Raw genomic sequence first — 21645 nt, 5'->3', positions numbered from 1 at the left:
TTTGTAATTCTGATTTTTTTCTCATGGTGGTTGCCCTTACCACCCATGTTTATTCCTCCCTGTGGACTTTGTAAACTTACCAACTTTTGCACAAGCCAAGTACTGTAATAGGTGCTCATGCCTCTCTCTCTCTCCCACCCCCTGCCATCATTTAATATTCCAGTTCTAGGTCTATTTCTTCCCCTTTTCCCCTTTGGTCCTCCTACTACTACTAAGTCGCTTCAGTCGTGTCCGACTCTGTGCGACCCCATAGACGGCAGTCCACCAGGCTCCCCCATCCCTGGGATTCTCAAGGCAAGAACACTGGAGTGGGTTGCCATTGCCTTCACCAATGCATGAAAGTGAAAAGCGAAAGTGAAGTCGCTCAGTTGTGTCCGACCCTCAGCGACCGCATGGACTGCAGCCTTCCAGGCTCCTCCGTCCATGGGATTTTCCAGGCAAGAGTGCTGGAGTGGGGGGCCGTTTATACATTTGGTCACCTCACATTTCTTGTGTCTTTTGCAGCATTTCCTGGTTTCATTTTTCTTCCCTGTTTGGATGCTTCCACTCAAATTGTTTTCAGTACAGGCATCTGTGGTGAATCTTATGCCTGAGGACACTTGTTGTTCTCTTTAATGCCTCCTGTGTGTGGAGTAGTATCCAGGCAGGTTTGCTGGATTGGATATTTTGGCCCTAGTCTTGGAGTCTCTGGTTAGGAAGTCTACAGTATTTCCCTTTTCTCACCAAACTGACTTGTCAGTGGAGTACTGGTGAGCTGGCCACCTGGGAAAACTCAGATTTGTGGTCTGTTGATTTCTGGAGTGTAAATACTCCCATCCTGGCCAATTTCCAGCCATCTAGGCAATGCCACTAAGTGAGACCCTGGAAGGATATATTCACAGAGGGATCTGTATAACCAGAGCTTAGAAGCTGCTTGGAGCTGGCTCCTCTCTCCACTGTTGACACAGAAGTGAAGGGCTGTGTTGCATGGGCATCCCTGGTGGCTCAGCAGTAAAGAACCCCCCTGCCAATGCAAGAGATGTGGATTTGATCCTTGGGACAGGAAGATCCCCTGGAGAAGGAAATGGTGACCCACTCCAGTATTCTTGCCTGGGCAATCCCATGGACAGAGGACCCTGGCAGCTTGCAGTCCATAGGGTCTCAAAGAATTGGATACGCCTTAGTGACTCAACAACGACAAGTAGAAGATCTACTTGGGTAGCCTCTAGATGTCGTACGTTTTGTAACTCAATTCTTTTTTTAAATCCCATCTATTTCTACCTTGCTTGGTATCCTGGGCCGACTCAACTTGCTTTACAGTGGAGGATATTGAAATATTTAGAACAGCTGAACGGATTTGTTAGTGGTCAGTAATCAGAATGGCATGCATGTAGAGGGTTTTCTGCTCTTAATAAAACCAGATTATAACACTTTAGTGGAAAATGCACGAAAAGTGCTATTTTAATAGCGCTATGTCATCACTTAGAGGTTCTGGGGCAGCTGAGAGAGCTGTGAACATAAACAGCCTTCTGGTGAAATTCCCGGATGCTGGATCCTCAGAGACTCATAACTCCCTGGTCAGGAAAATAGAGCCTGAGACCTTTTTGGCCTCCAGGTGCGACCACAAACTCAGAGGTAGCCTCTGGAGTGTGACTTGCTTCCATTTCCTATGTGGGCATTTGTTTCCAGAGGTGCACCATTTTCCTGGAGAAGCTATAATTGGTTAGATATAATCGGGAAGAGAGGTAGGCAGCCCAGGATTCTTGGGCTGGTGGAAGAGGACTGGGATCCTAGGGCTGACACAGGAAAGATAAAGAGAGAAAAATAAATGCAGACACTAGCTTTTGCTAAATATTAGATTTACAAAGAGTTTGTCCCCTACACCTCGCTTCCTACCTTCATCTTCTGCCTTAGGTCACCCCCTCATGCTATCCTGGAAGGATGGAGGACACGGGCACTGTAAGATCATCCCTGTTCTTGGAGGGGACGGGTGGGAAGGCTGAGCCACATGCCTTTCCACAGGGGGGTCCTGTGTTTTAGGAGCTCAATGTTACAACCAGAGCAACTGAATAACAAAGAGTTAGTTGTTCAAGCGGCGCTGGATTTTAGGGTGCAAGACTATACCCTAAAAAATGGGATGAGTTGTAATAACCAGCATTTCAACTCAAATAGAAAACAATGACTATGGTCATTTCTGTATACTTCCCTTTATAAGGAAATCAAATCTTCTGATCACTTTCAACCTATCCTCATCTCTTTTTCTAGAGAGGAGGACTTTTATTGCTTTGCACTTTATATAATACAGTCATTACAATGAATACATAGCTGTTTCTTTCTCATTGTTAAGACAGAATGTGTGGCAAGTGATCCTGTGGAAAAAGGTAAGAGTGTATCTTATTTGTTCATCCTCAGGATATATACTTTTCAAATATACGTTTGATCATAGAAAACCCCTCAAATGAGCACTGTGTGGACAAGGTAGGTGAGCCTCATTTTTAAGAAAACCCACACCAAATTGCAAGCTTAATCATTTAATGAGTGTGCTTATGAATATTCTAAAAGGAAACACATTTGTTTAAAATATGATTTAAATGTTGAGAAAGATCACTTTTCATTTGATGACATTCCTAGTAACATTTGTGATGCAAAGGATGGCATGTTGTCATTTCCAGTGAACTTAGGTTATAACCCCAAGTCAGAGAACATCACATGTGCTCCTGTGTGCTCAGATGCTCAGTCGTGTCCGACTCTTTGCAACCCTGTGGACTATAGCCCTCCAGGCTTCTCTGTCCATGAAATTTTCCAGGCAAGAATACTGGGGTGGGTTGCCATTTCCTCCTCCAGAACATCGCATGACTCGAGAATAAATCTCCACACAACATTAAAATTGTCCTGCCTCTTCTCCTGGTAGCCCTTTCATCTTTCACTTAACTTAAAGTCATTATTTATTGGTTATGTTGATTTGTCAGTTCAAAGGAAAGAGAAGAATCAATACTTCTGAGGTGGAAGGGACTGCAGGGCCCCTCTCCGTCATGAAACCAGTAAGAGCTTGGAGCTGAGAAGGGGGATGGACCCACTCGAGTGGTTGGAGTTCACTCGTGGCAGAGCTGGAGGCAGATCTGCCCTTGGCCTTGTTGGCTAATTTCCTGATACTGTACATCACTGCACTAAATGACTGACGACAGTGTCACCCATCTCTGTCCCCTTCCTGGTGAGTTGTCCTTAGGGATGTGGTTTATTTTGCAGAAGAGGGAGGCTTCTCCTCAAAGGGAGCTCTTATGGAGTGAGCTATAGGTATAAAGTTGAAAGTAACCATATTATTGACAAATATTGTGCATCTTGGAACAGAGAGCTTCCTGAATAGTGACTGCACACATATTTCCCTGTTCTTGGGAATAACTAGGGTGTAGGCTTGCTTGGGGGCAGAATCACAGAACAGACAGAAGGAGAGCTTAAGTGGCTTTCAGCTTGGGAACCTGGACACCCTGCCAAAGGCTGAATTTGCAGGGACATGTATCGGAAAGGGCAACTTAGGAGACATCGTAGGCCTGGTACTTTGTGATGGTCGATGCTCTTCTGTTTTTCTCCTGGGACAGGTAGTAGATGCGGTTGGCCTCTGGGTAGGTGACTCTGCTGAGTGGGAGCTTGTAGATGGCGGGGTTGTTGGTCGTCAGGAGCAGGAAGGTGAGGGCGGAGAGGCAGAAGGGCCAGGTGCAGGGTGGTAATCCAAACTGGGGGGAGGGGAACACAAGAGGAGTCTTGGTTACATCAGAGGCCCGTGCTCATTTCATCAGCCTTTCTCAACCAGCTACCGTCCTGGATGCAGACGGGGAGGTTTTGTGGGCACTGATTGCAATAGTACTTAATTCATGATCAATATAAATCAAATTGTGCTGGGGTGTGTATGTGTGTGTGTGTGTGTGTCAGTCTGCACTGACAAAGCACATGTTCTTCAAAATGCAGAACCTATCAGAACCCTCTTATAACATGCCTCTGTGTAGAAGACACATCTTTTCTTGGGTGTCTGGCCAGGCTCTGCCTCCTGACTACAGGACTTGTGGCCATACCTCGCCTTCTCCTCACCTCTCCAAGCCCCTGTTGAAGGAATAGCATTGGCAGCCATGTTTATGTTGTTGTTGTTCGAAACCTTTTTCTCTTTGTTCATATCTGCTTGGACTAGAGATAAACACATAGCGCAAATACAGCTTCCCTTAGGCAGACAATCTGGAGCTAGAATCTCCCTCTTGAGAGTCTGAACTAAGAGACACAGAGACTGTTCAGAGGCTCTCGATCGGGAAAAACTCGAGAGCCAGCCAGTGCTGGGTGGATATTTGGGGGCCTGTGTGCAACAGAAGAAACCCATTCTAGAGAGACAGAGGGACAGAGCAGACATATGGAGAGAGGCAAAGATGTCACCTCTGAGTCCCAGGGAGCTAAGACCAAGAGGGGCTGAGCCTCCCTCAAGAGTGCGCCCATCCCCAACGGCCTCTCTCCTGATGTTCCTCGGGTTTTTATTCCTTAAAATGCCCGGAGGCTTTTAAATACCCCTCTTCATTCTTCATCTGGGATAACCTCAATAGCTTTTTAGCAAAGAGCCTGAAAATCCAACTATGAAGCAAATCAAACCAATGCCCCTTCTCCTCCACACATCCTTTTATCATAAGCAGTAAAAACCTCAGGGAATGCCTTTGGAGGAATGAGGCCAGGTGTGTGTGCATGTTCAAAGATGGCCTTGTTAGGTGGGACTTAAGGATCAATGACAGACTCACACCACCCTTAAGGAATACCCACGACTGATGATTTCCACTCTGTGAGTCTTTCCAAAGCCCTGCTAAGGCTGTGTGGGGTGTTTCAAGTCCTACAGTGGAAAGGATGTGGGCTGGGAATTCCACAGACCCAGATCCAAATCTCAGCTCCAGTCACCTTTGTGGGAGCCATTTCCTCTTTCTGAAAATGATTTCCTCAATAAGAAAATAGGCATAAAGCTATCTACTCAAAGAGTTGGTGCTTCGTGCATACTAAGCGCTCAATAAATGGTCTTCATTTGTGGTCACTGTCGTCCAGCTGAGGGCAGCCCTGTGGAGTTAGGGGGCTGCACCTGCCGAGGCTGATTGGAAAGCAGAATTGTGCAGCTCCTCAGTGCTCTCCTCTGTGGAGGCGTGAACAGTCTCATAAACGTCATTCAACACTTTGATGCCCTGTTCCTCAAGGAGACTGGGAATTCCTTCAGCATGAATTAATAGCCTGCATTTTTTGTATCCCTGAGAGTGGGCAGCCACAGTGTCTTAAACATAGTATGCACACAGAAAGTAAACATGATTTTGTTTTGAAAAATGTCTAGATTGAGTGGTGTAACCTGTAACTTCTCTGGACATAGAGGAAAAGGCCATTGACCACAAGCAGTCAGGAGCCAAAGCCTCCTGTTTGCATCATTTCCAGTATCTGGTCTGAGGAAGGACACATAGCTATTGGATGGACAATTAGGTGAAAGGATGGGGGCGAGAAGAGACGGAAAAGCCTGGAGCAGACAGGAGCCTCAGAGGCCAGGCTTCATCCTGTTTCTGGTGATTGGCTAGTCAGCCCCAGCTCTAATATACCCCATGGCAGGGGCTCACTACCTCAGAGTTTCATTCATTCTGCATTTCTTGAGCACCTACTATGAGCTGAGCCTGTAACAGGCACTAGAGATAAAGATAAGAGTACAGTCAGGACCCTGTTCTGAAGGGGCACAGGGGCTGAAGGTGGAGGAGGACTGGTGTGTACTAGACTTGTCGCGGTGTACTTTGTCATATGTCAAATGTTATATGTCATATGTCAAGTGTCACAGCAGATATGCACACAAAATGTGATGGGCCCAGAGAAGGGACTTAATCCAGCAGGGTACACAGGATGGTATCAGGGAAGGTCAGTTCTATTGCTTAAAAATTTCCTTCCTATGCTATGTCCAAACCACCCAATGTCACTGAGGGTGGAGGAGAGATTTAAACAGATGTTAGTGAAATTCCCATCTCCACCCTCACCTGTAGGACCATCAGGACTTTTTCTGGTTGCCTGTGATGAGCCTTCAGTGCTTATGGAGGGGGAGGCATCAACTGTAGGCTGAGCCCCATGTGCTCTGCAATGGGGCCTGGGCCCCTCCTGTGTATATGGGGCTGGGGCTGGCCATATGGCTCCCCTGGACTTCACAGGCCACCTACATCTGTGCTGAGACAAACAAAGGTTCTCAGACTGCCACGCAAGTGCTCAACCACCAGCTCTGGCTTCTCTTGGTCTTGGCTCCCTGTCATCGCAGAAACCTTGCCTCATGACACCAGACCCAGTAGTTGCTGTGGGATGAACAAAGATGTAACACTGGCCCACAAGTTAACTGGGTGTTGATCCAGAAACATAGGGGAAAAATTAAATAATCACGTTTTAAAATTAGTTGTGGAGGAGCTTGACTTACAAGAAACTTACAAAATATGAGTCTGATTTATAAGATCATGCTCTTCACACTGTCCTTCTCTAAGGAGGCCTGCCTGCCCCCTGACCACAGGATCTGATGGACTAATGTGGACATTTCCACTTTTGAGGCCTGGCTCCTTCTGTCTAGTAGATGCTGAGCAAAGTGTGATTTGAGACAGTTCAGTTCAGTTCAATCGCTCAGTCGTGTCTGATTGTTTGTGACCCCATGGACTGTAGCACATCAGGCTTCCCTGTCATTCCAACTCCTGGAGCTTACTCAAATTCATGTCCACAGAGTCAATGTGCCATCCAACCATCTCATCATCTGTCGTCCCCTTCTCCTCCTGCCTTCAATCTTTCCCAGCATCAGGGTCTTTTCCAATGAGTCAGTTCTTCACATCAGGTGGCCAACGTATTGGAGTTTCAGCTTCAGCATCAGTCCTTCCAATGAATATTCAGGACTGATTTCCTTTAGGATGGACTAGTTGGATCTCCTTGCAGTCCAGGGGACTCTCAAGAGTCTTCTCCAACACCACAGTTCAAAAGCATCAATTCTTTGGTGCTCAACTTTCTTTATAGTCCAACTCTCACACCCATACATGACTACTGGAAAAACCATAGCTTTGACTAGATGGACCTTTGTCAGCAAAGTAATGTCTCTAGTTTTTAATAAGCTGTCTAGGTTGGTCATAACTTTCCTTCCATGGAGCAAGCATCTTTTAATTTCTTGGCTGCAGTCACCATCTGTAGTGATTTTGTTTTTAGCCTCAAACAATAAAGTTTGTGACTGTTTCCACTGTTTTCCTATCTATTTGCCGTGAAGTGATGGGACCAGATGCCATGATCTTAGTTTTCTGAATGTTGATTTTTAAGCCAACTTTTTCACTCTCCTCTTTCACTTTCATCAAGAGGCTCTTTAGTTCTTCTTCACTTTCTGGCATAAGGGTGGTGTCATCTACATATCTGAGGTTATTGATATTCTCCTGGTAGTCTTGATTCCAGCTTGTGCTTCATCCAGCCCAGTATTTCTCATGATATACTCTGCATGTAAGTTAAATAAGCAGGGTGATAATATACAGCCTTGACGTACTCCTTTCCTGATTTGGAACCAGTCTGTTGTTCCATGTCCAATTCTAACTGTTACTTCCTGACCTGCATACAGATTTCTCAAGAGGCAGGTCAGGTGCCCTGGTATTCCCATTTCTTTAAGAATTTTGCACAGTTTATTGTGATCCACACAGTCAAAGGCTTTGGCATAGTCAATTGAGCAGAAATAAATGTTTTTCTGGAACTCTCTTGCCTTATCGATGATCCAGCGGATGTTGGCAAGTTGATCTCTGGTTCCTTTGCCTTTTCTAAATTCAGCTTGAACATCTGGAAGTTCATGGTTCACGTATTGTTGAAGCCTGGCTTGGAGAATTTTGAGCATTACTTTGCTACTGTGTGAGATGAGTGCAATTGTGCAGTAGTTTGAACATTCTTTGGCATTGCCTTTCTTTGGGATTGGAGTGTCCTGCGGCCACTGCTGAGTTTTCCAAATTTGCTGGAATACTGACTGCAGCACTTTCACAGCATTATATTTTAGGATTTGAAATAGCTCAATTGGAATTCCATCATCTCCACTAGCTTTGTTCATAGTGATGCTTCCTAAGGCCCACTTGACTTTGCATTCCAGGATGTCTGGCTCTAGGTGAGTGGTCACACCATCATGGTTATCTGGGTCCTGAAGATCTTTTTTGTATAGTTCTTCTGTGTATTCTTGCCACCTTTACTTAGTATCTTCTGCTTCTGTAAGGTACATACCATTTCTGTCCTTTATCAAGCCCATCTTTGCATGAAATATTCCCTTGGTATCTCTAATTTTCTTGAAGAGCTCTCTAGTCTTTTCCATTTTATTGTTTTCCTCTATTTCTTTGCATTGATCACCGAGGAGGCTTTCTTATCTCTTTTTGCTATTCTTTGGAACTCTACATTCAAATGGGTATATCTTTTTTTTTCTCCTTTGCCTTTTGCATCTTTCTTTTCTCAGCTATTTGTAAGGGCTCATCAGACAACTATTTTGCCTTTTTGCATGTCTTTTTCTTGGTGATGGTCTTGATCACTGCCTCCTGTACAATGTCATGAACTTCCATCCATAGTTCTTCAGGCACTCTATCAGATCTAATCCCTTGAATCTATTTGTCACTTCCACTGTATAACTGTAAGGGATTTGATTTAGGTCATACCTGAATGGTCTAGTAGTTTTCCCTACTTTCTTCAATTTCAGTCTGAATTTGGCAATAAAGAGTTCACGATCTGGGCCACAGTCAACTCCTGGTCTTGTTTTTGCTGACTGTATAGTTTCTTCATCTTTGGCTGCAAAGAATATAATCAATCTGATTTCGGTGTTGACCATCTGGTGATGTCCCTGTGTAGAGTCTTCTCTTGTGTTGTTGGAAGAGGGTGCTTGCTATGACCAGTGCGTTCTCTTGGCAAAACTCTGTTAGCCTTTGACCTGCTTCATTTTGTACTCCAAGGCCAAATTTGCCTGTTACTCCAGGTATCTCTTGACTTCCTACTTTTACATTCCAGTCCACTATAATGAAAAGGACACTTTTTTTGGGTGTTAGTTCTAGAAGATCTTGTAGGTCTTTATAGAACCATTCAACTTCAGCTTCTTCAGCATTACTGATTACGGTATAGGCTTGGATTACTGTGAAATTGAATGGTTTGCCTTCAAACCATCAGTTGAATGGAAATGAACAGAGATCATTCTGTTGTTTTTGAGATTTCATCCAAGAACTGCATTTCAGACTCTTTTGTTGACTATGATGGCTACTCCATTTTTTCTAAGGGATTTTTGCCACAGTAGTAGATATAATGGTTATCTGAGTTAAATTCACCCATTTTAGTTCACTGGTTCCTAAAACCTTGATGTTCACTCTTACCATCTCCTCTTTGACCACTTCCAATTTGCCTTGATTCATGGACCTAACGTTCCAGGTTCTTATGCAATATTGTTCTTCATAGCATTGGACTTCCATCACCAGTCATATCCACAACTGGGTGTTGTTTTTGCTTTGGCTCCGTCTCTTCTTTCTAGAGTTATTTCTCTACTCTTCTCCAGTAGTATATTGGGCACTTACCAACCTGGGGAGTTCATCTTTCAGTATCCTATCTTTTTGCCTTTTCATACTGTTCATGGGGTTCTCAAGGCAAGAATACTGAAGTGGTTTGTGTTTCCCTTTTCCAGTGGACCACATTTTGTCAGAACTTTCCACCATCACCTGTCCTTCTTGGGTGGCCTTACATGGCTCATAGTTTCATTGAGTTAGACAAGGCTGTGGTCCTCTGTGATCAGATTGGTTAGTTTTCTGTGATTTTGTTTTCCATTGTCTGCCCTCTGATGGAGAAAGATAAGAGGCTTATAAGCCTCTTATGGGAGAGACTGACTGAGGGGGAAACTGGGTCTTGTTCTAATGGGAGGGGCCATGTTCAGTAAATCTTTAATCCAATTTTCTGTTGATGGGTGGGGCTGTGTTCCCTCCCAGTTGCTTGACCTGAGGCCAAACTATGGTGGAGGTCATGAAGATAATGGCGACCTCCTTCAAAAGGTCCCATGCATGCACCGCTGCACTCAGTGTCCCCAGCATTGCAGCAGGCCACCGCTGACCCACCCCTCTGCTGAGGCTCCTGGACATTCACGGGCAAGTCTGGGTCAGTCTCTTGTTGCGTCACTGCTCCTTAAGATCGCGTATTTAAAGAAATGAAGAGCTTCCCTGATGGCTCAGTGGATAAAGAATCTACCTTTTCAGTATTTCGGATGTAGTCTTGCAGGGATTGCAGAATCTGGGTGAGGTGGCTTAATTTTTTCCCCGTATCTGATAGATCTGCATAATCATCCTAGCCACCCACGTGGAGGATCTACACAATGCAAATGATTTGAGACAAGAGGGAGGGATTGGGGAGGGGCTCTTGGAAGAGGGCCTTGGGGAGCCAAGAGAACATGGGGGATGGTGTGAGGCATGTCCTTAGACCTGTTGACTCACCACGGACAACATGTTAGCCAGGGCGGTACCCAGGTAGGCTGTAAACAGTGCTGCAAGAGAACAAAGAAATTGTCAGGAAACCAGCAGTGCCTCAAGTTTATACATTCTCTCCCCATACATTTTATGCCACAAATGCTATCTCTTGGGTTAAAAAAAAATTGAGTTACATTTCCATTGCTTGGCAGCTTTGAAAAGTGTTAAATTCCACGCAAATGCCGGCATAACTAAGACAGCAGATGAACTTTGTTAAAAAGGACCAGAATTTAGCTGTTACAGTTCTCTTGGGTCCTACCACCTTGCATTCTAGCAAAGGAACATTTAGCAGCATAAACCATAAATGAACGTTTTACTATACAGCCAAGGCATGTGAATCCCAGAACTCCCTGCTGGGATATTTCATCACAAGTTATTAACATAATATGGGTTTCCAGGGAGGAACAGCATTCTGTAAGCTTGAGGAAGACCAAATATGCTTGCTGCCTTGTCATCTGGGCTTTGCTTTTTGAGGGCATCGCCAGGCTTGCCACTGGGCAGACCCAAGAGCTGGTGGGAGGTCAGGGTCTGTGAAAATGGGCCATAGTAATTGGGATTTGCTTCTGAACCCTCAATTTCTCCACTAAAAACATCCCAGTGGTTCCTAGGATATTAACAACAGCAAACCTTTATTAGAGAGTCACTGAATACCCCGACCACACACCTACAAGCACTATTTGAAGGTCCTACGGTCAATGTTTGGGTGTTTAAGGTTAACTGCTGTATCTGATGTAAATCACCCAATTCTCCATATAAGGATTAATTTACACAAGAGTTGCTTCAATCACCAGCCTGGAAAGCAGCAATCACAGACAACAAATGAACAACCTGTCAAAAACTCTGTCTTCGTGTGCTGAACACTTTGCATTCAGTGAAAATAGTTTTAAATGTACTAATCACTAAAGGACTATTCAAAATAGTTTAAAATAAAAATCCCTTTATCAAGCAAACAAATCCTCCCATTTATCTTTGGAGGCTCAGCAAAAGTTTTGCAGGGTGGTTTCCCTGTGGGCATAGAGGCTGGTGTCATTTGAGGTGGATAGAGAACTCTGCTGGCGGTACCCACCGCAGGCGATGGCGAGGAGGTGCGTCTGCCAGGTGATGACGTAGAACATGCCTCCTATGGCGATGCAGGCCAGCGAGCTGTTGAAGCCACACAGTCCGAAGTAGATGGAGTCAAAGGGCGTTGCGAGAGTGAGAGCTGGGGGAGAAGACAGGCTGAGTGCTGTGTGGGGTCAAGTGGGCCCACTAGCCCTGAAGTCCCCCATCGTCTTCAACTCAGACAGTTATCAGTGCCCCCGAAGTATTTATGAAAAGGACTCCTGACTATTCAGTGGGAAAACATCTAAAGGAGACAAATGGCTTTAGAGTCACATGCATATCAGTGGTTCAGCTGGGATGGGTATGAGACTCTTTTGAGTAATGATCTGAAGTTTGATTGAGCAGTGCCAGAAGAAGGAGGATTAAGGTATCAACCTGAATGTTCTCCTGGAGAACAAGCTTCTTATCATGATTAGAGATAAGGCTTACAATATAAACACACCTGGAACAAGCTCCTCCCAAGCTTTTAGTTTATCCAGAGGTGTAAGTGACCAGAGCTTTTCTCGAGGATGGGGTTTGCTCAGCGAAGCAGGAAGGTGCAGCACCCAAAATGCTAAGACCAGGTGACGTGGAAGGAAGAGAGTTTACAGGAATAAGCAGGCGGAGCAAGAAGACACACGTCAGCATTTTCTTTGGAGCTGGCCCCAGGCACAACATTCTTGCAGCCCATTAATAAGGGGCCCATTCATAAGGCCCATTAATTAAGTTAATTAATAACGGCACTAACCTGCTAACATCCCAATGGCGGATCCAATTGCAGCGTGCAAGCAAATAAGAGGCGATGATATGAACAAAGCTATGAGGAAAATGCCTCCAGTCCAGGGGTTATCGCAGCCATACACTTGGCCGATTCCAACAGGGATGGCTCTCAAAAGCTGCAGGTCCAATAGGATCACATGCAGTTACGAAGGCAAAAGAGACAACTTGAACAGGAAAATATTTGGTGCCAAACCCTCCATACTAACATTTTGCAACAGTGTTCCAAGATATTTTCAAATAATTTCACTCTACAAGGAATACAAGATTTATTGTTTTAATCTTGAGTTATAAGAACAGTAAAGGGTTAAAATGTTGTTTCCTTTATTTAGAAGCATGAGTGTAAGGCACTAAACTCCCAGGCTCCTCTGTCCATGGAATTTTCCAGGCAAGAATACTGGAGTGAGCTGCCATTTCTTACACCAGGGGATCTTCCCAAACCTAAGGATCAAACCCATGTCTCTTGGGTCTCCTTCACTGGCAGGTAGATTCTTTATTGCTGCACTACCTGGCAAGCCCTACAAGCCTGAAACTCTCCTTTAAAAGGCCTCCGAAATAAAGCAAAATTTCCTTTCCTAACAATGCTTGTCTCTTGAGAATTGGCTTTTGAGTGATGAGCAACTGGACTTGGGTTTAGAAAAAAATCAGGGTGTTGTTCATTAGAAAATTACTAGATGGCTAATCAGAGTTGGGATTGAAAAACTCTTGTAACATCTTTTTTTTTTTAGCTAAAAACATGCCTAGAAGGCCAAATATTAGATGGGAAGATGGTTCCTTGTGTTTTCAAGAACAGCATGTCTGGGCCGTGGTCGTATTGGTGCGGTCGTCTGGATGAGCAGCTAGACTTGTATCCACAGAGGAGCCCCTGGGCAGGTGGTGCCCTGGCATGTGCAGGTTTTGGTGGTAAAGCCATCATGTGGTGGCTGATGGGGCAGGGCCCCGACGTGTCAAGCCTCTGTGTGTCTCAGACAGTGAGTGTCTATGAATGAGAAAGGAAGTCCAGAGTCCAGTGCCTTGTGGGCACTTGCACACGTGCCCTGAAGTTTGGGAAAAGATCCTGGGCACATAAGCTTCCGCAGCGGCTGAGACTGGGTCTGTGTTTCGAAGCTTGGCCAGAGGGACTTGAGCTAGGAAAACGTGGGAGGGGCTCCGGGCCTGCTGGGGGGCACTGGGTTCATCCTCTCCTTGTTTATATTTCTTGGTGAAACAGGTCTTCCCATGTCCTCCGAGGCCTCCTCCTTGGGTGCTGAGGAGGGAGGTCTTATGGCGGTAGGGCCCTCACCCCACATCCAGACAGGATTGCAGTGGTCTAGCGGGCAACCCTCTGGGCTCAGTCCCCCCTTAACCTAGGACAGAGAACAGGACAGGACTCGGACATTGCTATGCAGGGGACAGCGGGCCAGGCAGAGTTCTGGACAGAGGCAGTGGCTGGGCTATCTGGTCCCCAGCCAGCTGCAGCCTCCAGCAGGCTCTCCCATCACCAAAGAGCAGGGGAGCTTGCAGAGGCTCAAAATCCTTGGGAGGCCTAGACCCTCTCTCTAACATCGACCACTGTTTCCCCAAACTCGAGGCTCTAATGATGACTGTCAAAATGACAAGACATTCTCACGATCATCATAATACATTCAAAATTAGCCAGAAGAGCATTTCTCAAAGAATAATCACCAAGCATTGAATTTGTCTTTCCTGGAACTTTGGGGGTTCCAAAGTATTTGTATAGTATTTTCCATTTAATTTTTTTCCCTAGTTATTCCTAGTTATCTTTTCTATGGAAACTGTGGTTTGGAGTTTGCAAAGTATCTCAAACTTTCCCTTTCTACCATCATCCCCCTTAGCCATGCCAGTTAGAGCTGTTTAGACTTGAAAAGATACTGACTGGGTGAATATTGTGAGAGGAAAGTGTGAGGGTCTGAACTGCCAACATGGCCCGTTTCTCACCTTTGGCTCACGAAGGTACACACACACACACACACACACACACACACACACACACACGAACATCAACAAGCATGGGGCTAACGTGAACATGTCTCTTCCTAGGTAATACGTCTTGGGCAAATGCAGGGCTCTCTCTTCCATGCCATCCTGCTGTCTCCATGAACTGTCAGAGAAACTTGGCACCATTATTTCTGACACAAAGTCCCTTCAACAAGCCCAGGTGGCTTTGTGGTTAGATGATAGACTGCTAATAACAAATTTCAGAGTGAGTGCTAGTCCGCAGAGTCATTTAGTGTAACAGAGTAGAGGACCTCAGAGAAAATGTGCCCAGTTTAAGAAAGAAGGCTGATGGGCACGTTTCTCCAGGCTGCCTTAAAGCTTTTAGTGTAGTTTTTTTTTTTTTTTTAAATCTATCTTGGCAGACTTCCAGAGGCCAGCATTATATACAGAATGCTTACCAAAAGCTTAAAAAGCTCTGTTAGATGTTTCTTAGTGGAGGAATACCTGTGCTTTAAAGTCAGTGATGCCCCAGAGAGCGAGGGGAACCCACTCCCCAGCCTGGAGCAGAGACTTCTCCAGCCAACAGACGGCAGTGTGGTGTGCACGTCATCAATGATTCAAAGACATTGAATGAGAAGAAAAACACGACGTAGCTTGGATTGAACTGGAGTAAAAGACCAAAAAGGCTCAAAAACAAAACAACAAAAAAAGATAAAAGAACCCAAATCTAGAAGTCAGGAGGCTTCTTTTGACTTTACCCCTCACTCATTAGCTGCATGACCTCAGGCAGTCTCTTAACCCGGCCTTGGTCTCTCTCTCAGGCTCTGACAGGACAGAGTAGGGCCAGAAATGGCCCTTTTAGCTCTTAAAAAGAGAAAAGCAAAAGCTGGTGGCTAATGTGATGTTGTAGGTAGAGTGCCTTGCACTGAATAATTAGTAATAGGTATTAATATAACTGGATGTTTCTGACATGCAAATTAACTAAATGCCACTTTAACACTGAGTGCGGGTAGGCGCTGCCTTTCCACCTTCCACAATACCTACCAAGGGCACTTGGATCTCTGACCAGGTGATGTTGGGCACGGAGGAGACCGGCTGCAGCAGTGTCGTGGGGAAGAAGAGGTTGTAGTGGCCCGTGGCCGCCAGGTACAGGGTCACGGCGATGTTGAAGGGCAGTGTGAAGACTGGGAGGTCCCACTTGCTGAAGATGGTGCCCAGGGCACTGGAGAGGATGGGGCTGACGGCAGAAGCACAGGAGATGCTGTTCATGATGCCCTCTGGCCCTGGCGCTAGACTGAGTGGGACAAGCGGGCTCCCTGAGCCTTCTTGGGGGAAAAACAGCTGGTTGGCTCCCTCTCCCAGCCTGACTGGCTCTGGGCAGCCCCCTTCCTGGGCCTCCTTCCTCCGCCCCACACAGCAACAGGGCCGGTGCCCAGACTCAGCTTCAGAAGCAGGTCTTTTGGGGAAAGTCCTAAGGCAAGGGAGTCACAGAACTTCCTTGAAGGGCCTTAGGGCTCCCTCTGGAAGGGTGAGCAGAGAGAACAGACCAGCGAAGGGGAAACCCATTCATGCATTCAACAAATGTTTGCAGAGGAGCTGAGGGCGATCCTGGCAGGAGTAACCTTTGGTTTCTGCAGGGCAGGGAGGAGCTGGGGTCTGGCCCCCTGAGGGCTCTGGGCAGTTCCTGGGCCTGCAGTCCACCCTGGGAGGTTGTCCTGGTTGGGGCATGGGGTCCGAGGACAGGGCAGCACTGGGGAGGAGGGATGAGAAGTTTTCTGGAGAGTGACAGGATCCCATGGCTCTAAACCCTCTGTGGACCTCAGTTCCCTTCCCTGTGCTCTGGTTGGGTAGGGCCAGGGGCTCTTTTAGATCTCAAAAAAGAAGAGTAAAGGAACATAGCTAATGAAACCCTTCACTGTCCCCTGGGCAACATGCAGCACAGACGTGCTATCACTGTACGATGTCAGTAATTACTTTTAGACGGTATTTCTGATGTGATGATATTTCTAAGGAAATGCTGCTTTGAACTCCTGTTTAGATGGTCACAGAGTTAGGTAGAAAGGTAGGAAGCCCTTTATCTGCACCCACAGCCTCAGAAGCAAACTTACCAAGTCATGGACATCAGGATGACCGGGAGTAGAAGCCACCAGAAGTAGTCGCCTTTGTCTGAGAACACAGCCATCAGCAGCCCCACCAGCACCCCGTTATAGCCGTGAAGTCCAGCTGCAATGGCGGACCTAGGGGGGGAGGGCTACTGAAGGGGGGGTCCCCTGCGGCCTAAAGCAGGGCATGGCCCCCCTGATTGTCCTCCTGAGCCAGGCTTTTCTCAGCTGGAGCCTCACCACACACACTTTCCGATCATCAACTCTTCACCGTCCCCTGGACAACGTGCAGTTTTGTAACCAGGGGATGGTTGTTTTAGTTATGAGTGACCTTGTCTGAGGAGTTTCTGAGCCGTGAGCCAAGCAGTGAGGATGGGAAGCTGGTGGAGGGTCCCCTCAGGGAGCTACCTCTGGTCTCATGCTGGGACCCTGGGTTTCCTGGGACTCACTTGTCCTGACTCAGGATGAGGGCTGTCAGGGTGGACACTATGGTGCCCAGGCAGCCTGAGATGGCCCACCAGGGGTTCTGGATGAAGAGGCCGAGGACGATGAGGGTGCCGCTGAGGGGGTTGTTCACAAACATCACCTGGGACGTGCCCCGGAGCACCCAGTCGAGGAACTGGAACACCGGGGATTTGTCTGAAAATGGAATGGGTCAGGGAGTTAGTCAAGGCTCAGTTGTGCCAGGCGACGCCCCAGCGGGTGAGAGGGTGAGAGAAGCTGGCATCCAAGGTGGGTTCAGCCCCCTGCTGTCACCTGCCACAGAGCGAGGTAAGGAAAGAACCCAAGAGAGCATCTGACTGCCCAGAAAACCCTTCACCCCATTGCGAGCTGGCTCGGGTCTGTAGGTTGTTGTTCAAGCAGTGGGTACCCTGCACAACCTGTGCCCCCAGGAGAATGGCCTGAATTTTCAGGAGGACGGATCCAGGCACCAAGCCCCTGGCCTGAGCTCTGGGAGACTGCTGATGGGAACCTGTCAGAAGGGTAGACACAGCTCTCCCATAAGCCATTTCTAGGTGGGCATTTTCCTAGAAAGCTGGCTCTAGAATTCCAGTACTAAAAAGTGACATTCTGAGGGGGTATTGGCAAGAGCATGACTGTTATGTTCAGAGGTGAGAGCTTGCACATCTACCGGTGTTGGCATTGACATTCTGCGAGTCCATATGCCTGTTGTAACAGGGAAACTCCTATCCATGGAAACAGGACTCCATTTCATCTACAGAGATCTGAGCAGCGTGCTTCCTAGAGGATGGCCAGAGAGGACATTTTCAGGGGTTGGAGCAGGGGCTGCTCTCATGGAGCATTTACCTTTAAGACCCTCTCCACACTCCTTCATCTCTCCGGTGATGTAGCCCAGGGCTTTGCGGACCCTCTTCCCGATGGCAGCCAGGGAGCTCCGAATCCAGGAAGTCTTGGAGATGCCCGTTTCCACCTTTATCTCAGAGCTGTCCTCCATGGTCTCCAGAGGCTGTCCAGGGACAAGAGACAGGCAGGAAGCCCCACATTCTGAGCTTTTCACACTGAGGAGTGACGTGCTTGCCAGGGGGCAAGCTAAGATTCGCATTTGATATTTAGTGAAATTGCTATTTAAGCATCTTTGTTTCTGTAGACTAGAATATCTTTTGTTTCGTTTGACATGTTACGTCATTTAATATAGGCAACAACCTTGTACCATCGACATCTGTATCATTTACAGATTCAATTAACTGTGGATTAAAAATATTTGAAAAAAATTTCCAGAAAGTTCCAAAAAGGAAAACTTGAATTTGCTGCACACTGGCAACTTTTTATTAATATGTATCATTTACATTGTATTTACAGCTATTTACACAGCATTTTCATTGTATTAATATTAAGTATTATACGTAATCTAGAGATGAATTAAAATGTATCAGAGGATGTGCATAGGTTATATGCAAATATTAATACTATGCCATTTTATGTAAAAGACTTGAACATCCACAGATTTTGGTACCCTTCAGGGATCTTGGAACCAATCCCCCATGACTGTAGTGTAATAAGACATTAGCTTTAGCCTCATTCTGTGGATGAGGTCTCAGGTGTGGATGGAGAGGTTAGGTTCTCACTTTTAAAGGTCAAGGTCAAATGATATAATTTGGATTTACCCACAAATTTTTAGATTATTAAAAAAAAAAAATTACTTCTAGTATACCACACTCTTTGCAGCACTTCCCCAAACTCCAATATGTCTAGGCTTTAAAATTTAACTATCCATAAAATTAAACAAGTAGAGATTCTGTTTTGAAAATTAGCACCAACTTATTTCTAAATACTTGAATGCTGGATCCAGAAGGACAAACACAACATAATCCAATAAAAGAAGCAGCAAATTTTATAAAGTAAACGGAAAAATAGACATCTTTATACACATAATTATGTTTCTAGAAATATGAATTCAAGAAAAGACATCCAAAAGATGTCTTTTCCGAGCCTGGTTTTTCTACTCTGCGACAAGCACTGGGAAGCGGGCGCCACCCCTGATTCAGGCCACTCTATACTCACCAGCAACTCGACTGTGGGCTTCCGGTATAGGCGGGGAGAAGGGACTTTGGGGTGCCTCTCCTGCCGCTCACCTTTACCAAACACTGGAGTTGGAAGGAGAGAGCACCATCAGTTAGGACCTCTACCCTGGCACCTTTGCAGCAAGTTTCCTGCCAGGCTTGAGTTGGAATGCTCAGCACTTCCTGGCCCACTGAGGATGCCCTGGGCTTGTCTCCTTGTACAGGAAGGCCCCCTCCTCTGCTACTGCAAACACCCATGGGCAAGCTCTTTGGAGGAAAAAAAATGCACATCTTGATGTAAACAGGACATTTTACAGGAATTTAGGGGATTCAGAGGCTCGGCTGACTTTTAGTAAAGAGGCTCTGATTTTACTCAACTCCTGTGTTTTGTAGGTAAGCAAACAGAGCTACTTGTGAGCCCTGAACCCAGGGTTCTTTCCCTACATGACACAAAGACTGGTATTTATAAGGTATTGTTGCTCATAAAGCATTAAGCTGCCTGAACCATCCAAGGTCTGTGTTCAAATTTTACTACAACTCTTCCCAGCTGGATGACCTAAGCTGTTTTGGTCTTTTTAGGATCATGTCTCAGAATTTTAGATATTTAAGCAGCAGTGGCTGGTTGGATTAAGACAAGGGATATCCATGTTGTTAACTCAAAACAGATTTTGGCATGTCCTTGTTATTCTAGAAAACTCATTGTGTTTTCATTATTATGAGATAATCTATTTGTAAAGATGAGGAATTTCAGATGTGTTTCGGTATCATGAAAGGCCTTTGGAAGTTTTGCTGTTGATGCTCTGGTGTCCTCTTGTGGTCAAGTGTGAGAATGGCAGTCTGAGCTCTAGGTGCCGAGAATCTTTACGCAATTGGCCATTCAGACCGCATTAATGAGATTTCAGGGCACTTAGACACTAGAAGAGATGCACCAATGGCCCTGTGACCCCTCATTTGAAGGAGCAGGAACTGCAAATACCAGTGTGGTGGCTGGGAAGCTACACTACGTGGGAGAAAGAAATTAAGGGAGTTTGAAAGGAAGAGCAGGAAGCAAAGAGGATACTCTAGCCTCTGAGGCCAGTGTGTGTGATATCCTGAGAGATTCTCTGCTTCTGTCTGAAACGCCAGCTCTTCAGCAGCTCCTACTAACCCTTCTCCCAGTCTCTGCAGTGCAGGGCTCTCTGCCAGGCCCTCCCTTACCGCAGCCCTCCAACACCATCCTAAGAAGATGTTTGTAGGGAGAGTGTTAAATTTTGGAAGCAAACTATGCTCTCTTCCTTGGGATGCCCTGGGGGCTCTGTCAAACTTCTGGCCCAAAGGGGTCCTCTCTGGGGGGCACAATTAGGCCTTCATGAGACTGCTCCCACCTTGCATCTGATTGAAGACCCTCCTATCCCTCGCTTGCCTCCTCCCTGTTTGCCCCAACCTGCCCCCCGCCCCAAGCATCCAGGTTTCTGGCTCCCCTGACTGTTTGCCTGCCCTCTGGACCTCCTCTTGGCCTTTGGGAGCCCCTCCCCTTACAGCTGTAGGAGAGAACTTTTTATCTCTAGCAGCGTGACCATCGTGACCACATTGTGGTTGTGATTTGCAGGGCTTTTTTGGTCACTTCAAATGTGATGTTTTATTTAATTTTAATTTATTTTCTTGTATTTTGGCTATACCTGCTGATGGCCTGCAGACCAGTTCTCCAACCATGGACTGAACCTAGGCCACTGCAGTGGAAGCACCAAATCCTAACCATCAGGCTACCAGGCAACTGCCTTTACGGAGAGCTGTTCAAGCTGCTTCTGCCACCTAGGCTGCCTCCCAGATGAACTAGAGTAGCGTTTCTGGGCATGGGATGTGGGTGGTTCCAATGTGCCATCAAGTTTGCAACCCTCCTGGCCAAGACTGGCAAAGCCTGTCTCAGTTCTGGTCTCCCCATCCTTGGCTGAGACTCTGAGACCCATGGCTGAAGTCAGAGGTTGGGGGATGACAAGGATGAACCTCACCCTCACGGATTTCCCCACTGCCTGTGACAGAGGTGCTGCCAGGGTTCCCGTTTTAGAGGTGGAAAGGTCAAGGCCCCCTGGGAGCCATGGGGGGAGCACGCACCTTTGCTCCTTCTGTGGATGGACGACCACTCGATATGGAACACGTTCCTGGGCTTGGGGAGCACGGCCTCCGAGCCCTCATCCGCCTTGGGGCTCGTCGAGGGTGGCTCTGCCTCAGTGTTGCCTGGCCAGGGGCAAAACGAGAGAGGTCAGTGTCCCACCCTGGTCCACCCCTAGAGGCAAGCAGAGAATGCTGGGAAATTCATGCAGAGCAGGAGGAGCAGTGCAGTCCGAGCGGCAGTAGTGATTGCATTAGTGTCTATGGAAAAAGCCCTCTTTCCCATTCTTCCTGCTAAAACTTCCACTTCCTTTCCTCACAGAAGCCACATCAGAGATACTGGCAGTGTCAGGATACGGATAGGCCTGCCTGCCTTGTTCCCCCAGCAAGGCACTGCTCTAAGCCTCCTTCACTGGGCTTCAGACTGGTGTGAATGATGGACCTTAGGCCACTGTCCATTCCTGTCCTTCAGCCAGTGCCCTGGTCTCCATCTGCTGCAGAGAGAGTGTGTGTGTGGGAGGGTCCTCAGTACTCCCTGCACATAAGAGGCACCTGAGTGCTTAAAAAATGTCTGACTCCCATCCCAGACCAATTTTAAAAGTCAGAATTTTAAAGTCAATGGTGTTTAAGAGATGACCCTAATGTGCAGTTGGA

General features: G+C 46.6%; 1 protein-coding gene across 2 annotated transcripts in view; it reads right to left on the bottom strand.

Annotated features, from left to right (window-relative positions):
• Positions 1–2494: 2494 nt before the first annotated feature.
• SLC14A2 (solute carrier family 14 member 2) overlaps positions 2495–21645 on the bottom strand; it is a 495750-nt gene continuing 476599 nt past the window's right edge. For both annotated transcript variants that reach the window (XM_069569056.1, XM_069569057.1), the window contains 10 exons: positions 20995–21117; positions 18905–18987; positions 17690–17849; positions 16831–17020; positions 16388–16516; positions 15324–15516; positions 12313–12460; positions 11551–11685; positions 10452–10501; positions 2495–3710 (listed from right to left, as the gene is read on the bottom strand). In XM_069569056.1, coding sequence (XP_069425157.1) covers positions 3510–3710; positions 10452–10501; positions 11551–11685; positions 12313–12460; positions 15324–15516; positions 16388–16516; positions 16831–17020; positions 17690–17849; positions 18905–18987; positions 20995–21117 — 1412 coding nt within the window. In that variant the 3' untranslated portion in view covers positions 2495–3509. The remainder of the gene's footprint in view (positions 3711–10451; positions 10502–11550; positions 11686–12312; positions 12461–15323; positions 15517–16387; positions 16517–16830; positions 17021–17689; positions 17850–18904; positions 18988–20994; positions 21118–21645) is intronic.

This window comes from Ovis canadensis, chromosome 23 (genome assembly GCF_042477335.2).
Source record: "Ovis canadensis isolate MfBH-ARS-UI-01 breed Bighorn chromosome 23, ARS-UI_OviCan_v2, whole genome shotgun sequence".
NCBI lineage: Eukaryota > Metazoa > Chordata > Mammalia > Artiodactyla > Bovidae > Ovis > Ovis canadensis.
Note: the sequence above shows the minus strand (reverse complement) of the source record. Positions and strands in the feature narration are given on the sequence as shown.